The sequence below is a fragment of the Drosophila persimilis genome, unplaced genomic scaffold (genome assembly GCF_003286085.1).
Source record: "Drosophila persimilis strain 14011-0111.01,24,50 unplaced genomic scaffold, DperRS2 tig00001234-arrow-arrow-pilon, whole genome shotgun sequence".
NCBI classification, from domain to species: domain Eukaryota; kingdom Metazoa; phylum Arthropoda; class Insecta; order Diptera; family Drosophilidae; genus Drosophila; species Drosophila persimilis.
Window position 1 is genome coordinate 2,840 of NW_020825441.1, and position 1,977 is coordinate 4,816.

Below are 1,977 nucleotides of genomic sequence, written 5' to 3' on the forward strand. Positions count from 1 at the left end.
AAAGCAAGAAATCAATTTGCAGTGGCTACGCAGCGCCCGACGTCACGCTCTGACTGATTTTCTGTCTCTCTCGCACGCACTCTTTGTCGTGTCGTTTAGTATTAGCGGCCTCTGCCGGAGGAGAGCCATACTGACTAAGTATCGGGAATAAATGTAGAGTTGCGGTGTCCGCAGCAACTCACAACGTTCCCCCTCGTTTATTAGTTGAATTTGTGAGTAAAGCGCTTGTCGAATAGTTATTTGTTAGATCTAATATCTCAAGTGGCTTCAAAGTCTTAACTTAATAGCAAACTTAAACATGTCTGGTCGGCGAAAAGTCATTGAATACAAGAAAACCATACTGGATCTAAATATGGGAAAGACAAAACACGACTATTAGCATCTTACATTTAACTATTCTGAAACAGTCGTTGTGGCTTCTTCCTTAGGCTTTTCAGGTTCATCCAGATTCCTTCCGACATTAAACTGATCCTGCTGGACATCTACTGACGACTGCTTTTGTTCGCTTGGAGATCGTGGCTGCCGGGTTCGTAGAAGACTATCGAGTCCGCCAAAAGGAGCCTCAATGATAACATAAAACACATACGACATCAAAATAGTGATCCCAATGACAGACCAGAAATTAAGCATCTGCAAAGCATAAAATATTATACATTTGTTATAATCCACTAGTTTCCTTCAACTATCCAAAACAAAACTTACAAAGTTGTAGTTCGAAAAATATGTATTGGTCCGTAGAATTCTGCTGTTTACTTCCAGAGTGAACATATTCCAGATGTACACGGAATAGGAGAGTCTCGAGAGTGGCTGCCACAATGGCGAGGATAGGAAACTGTCTGCCAGACCGCCATAGCCCTGCATGCAGGCAAAGATGATCCAACACAGCGCTAGGGGCCAGCCCCCGGGTAAGCGTGTAGTAGAGAGACTCCTCGAGTATGGTTAGAGGAGCCCTAAACTTGGATGCGGCTTAGCTGGAGCTTCCTTCCACGATTCAGGTGCAAGAAGTACCCGAAGAGAAATCCAGTCAGCCATTGACCCGCATGCGTGTGTGTGGATCCATAGACATCCAAACCATCACCTCCTTTACTTCCATTCCTGAATTAAATGAGGCTTAATAACTTCAAATGCAAATAGAAAGATCGTGGACTTACTTCGTGAGCATTGATTCATTGTTGACCATCATCGTGACAAAGAGGCAGGTCGTGACTAGAAGCAACAGCACTACAATGCCAGCAGCCGCCTTTTTGCCCCATTTATACAGAGCAATCAGCAGAAGCAGAGAGATTATGTATAGTTGCATATCCACTGCCAAGTACCAGGCATGACCTAAGCCCTTAAAAAAGGTGTTGGAATACGCCTATTCCCACATTCAAATAATAACATTAAATAATATTATCGATATGTTAGGTATTATTATTATAAGTTAGTCTGGTCACACTTGAAGTGTCGACCCTCTCTCTTCTTTTGTGATCTCAAGTGTGTGGACCGGTGTTGCAGCAAAAAGTAATCAAGAAATACATAAATAATCTTTAAAGAAAAACATAACTTGGTACTGTCTTCCGTTTACTAATTGTCATAGCTAGTCTACCAATAGGTTATGGGCCCAGTCCACGCCAATTTAAATAAATTAAATTAATAACAAATAGTTGTGAAATTAGTTCCGCGTGCGTTCTTGTGTAGTTTTTTTTTATAGTGTGTGTGTGTATAATATATACATACATAGAAAATGGAAAGAAATAAGCAACATATTAAGCCTTTTTGTGGCGAGAAATATTCTATATGGAAATTTAGAATCAGAGCTTTGTTTGCTGAATTAGAGGTGCTCCAAGTAGTCGATAACATAATGCCTAACGAAGTAGATGATAATTGGAAAAGGCAGAGCGATGTGCAAAGAGCATTTTAATTCAATATTTAGGCGACGCATTTCTAAACTTCGCGGCAGGCGACATTTCGGCACGTGATATTCTGAAGAAGCCT

At 41.0% G+C, this 1,977-nt stretch overlaps 1 protein-coding gene across 1 annotated transcript; it reads right to left on the minus strand.

The window, feature by feature from the left end:
• Positions 1-393: 393 nt before the first annotated feature.
• On the minus strand, positions 394-879 carry LOC113566899. The gene is made up of 2 exons (XM_026994089.1): positions 703-879; positions 394-630 (listed from the first exon to the last, which is right to left on the minus strand). The coding sequence occupies exons 1-2, from the start codon at positions 859-861 to the stop codon at positions 394-396; spliced, it is 396 nt and encodes a 131-aa protein (XP_026849890.1). The 5' UTR covers positions 862-879.
• Positions 880-1,977: the final 1,098 nt, after the last annotated feature.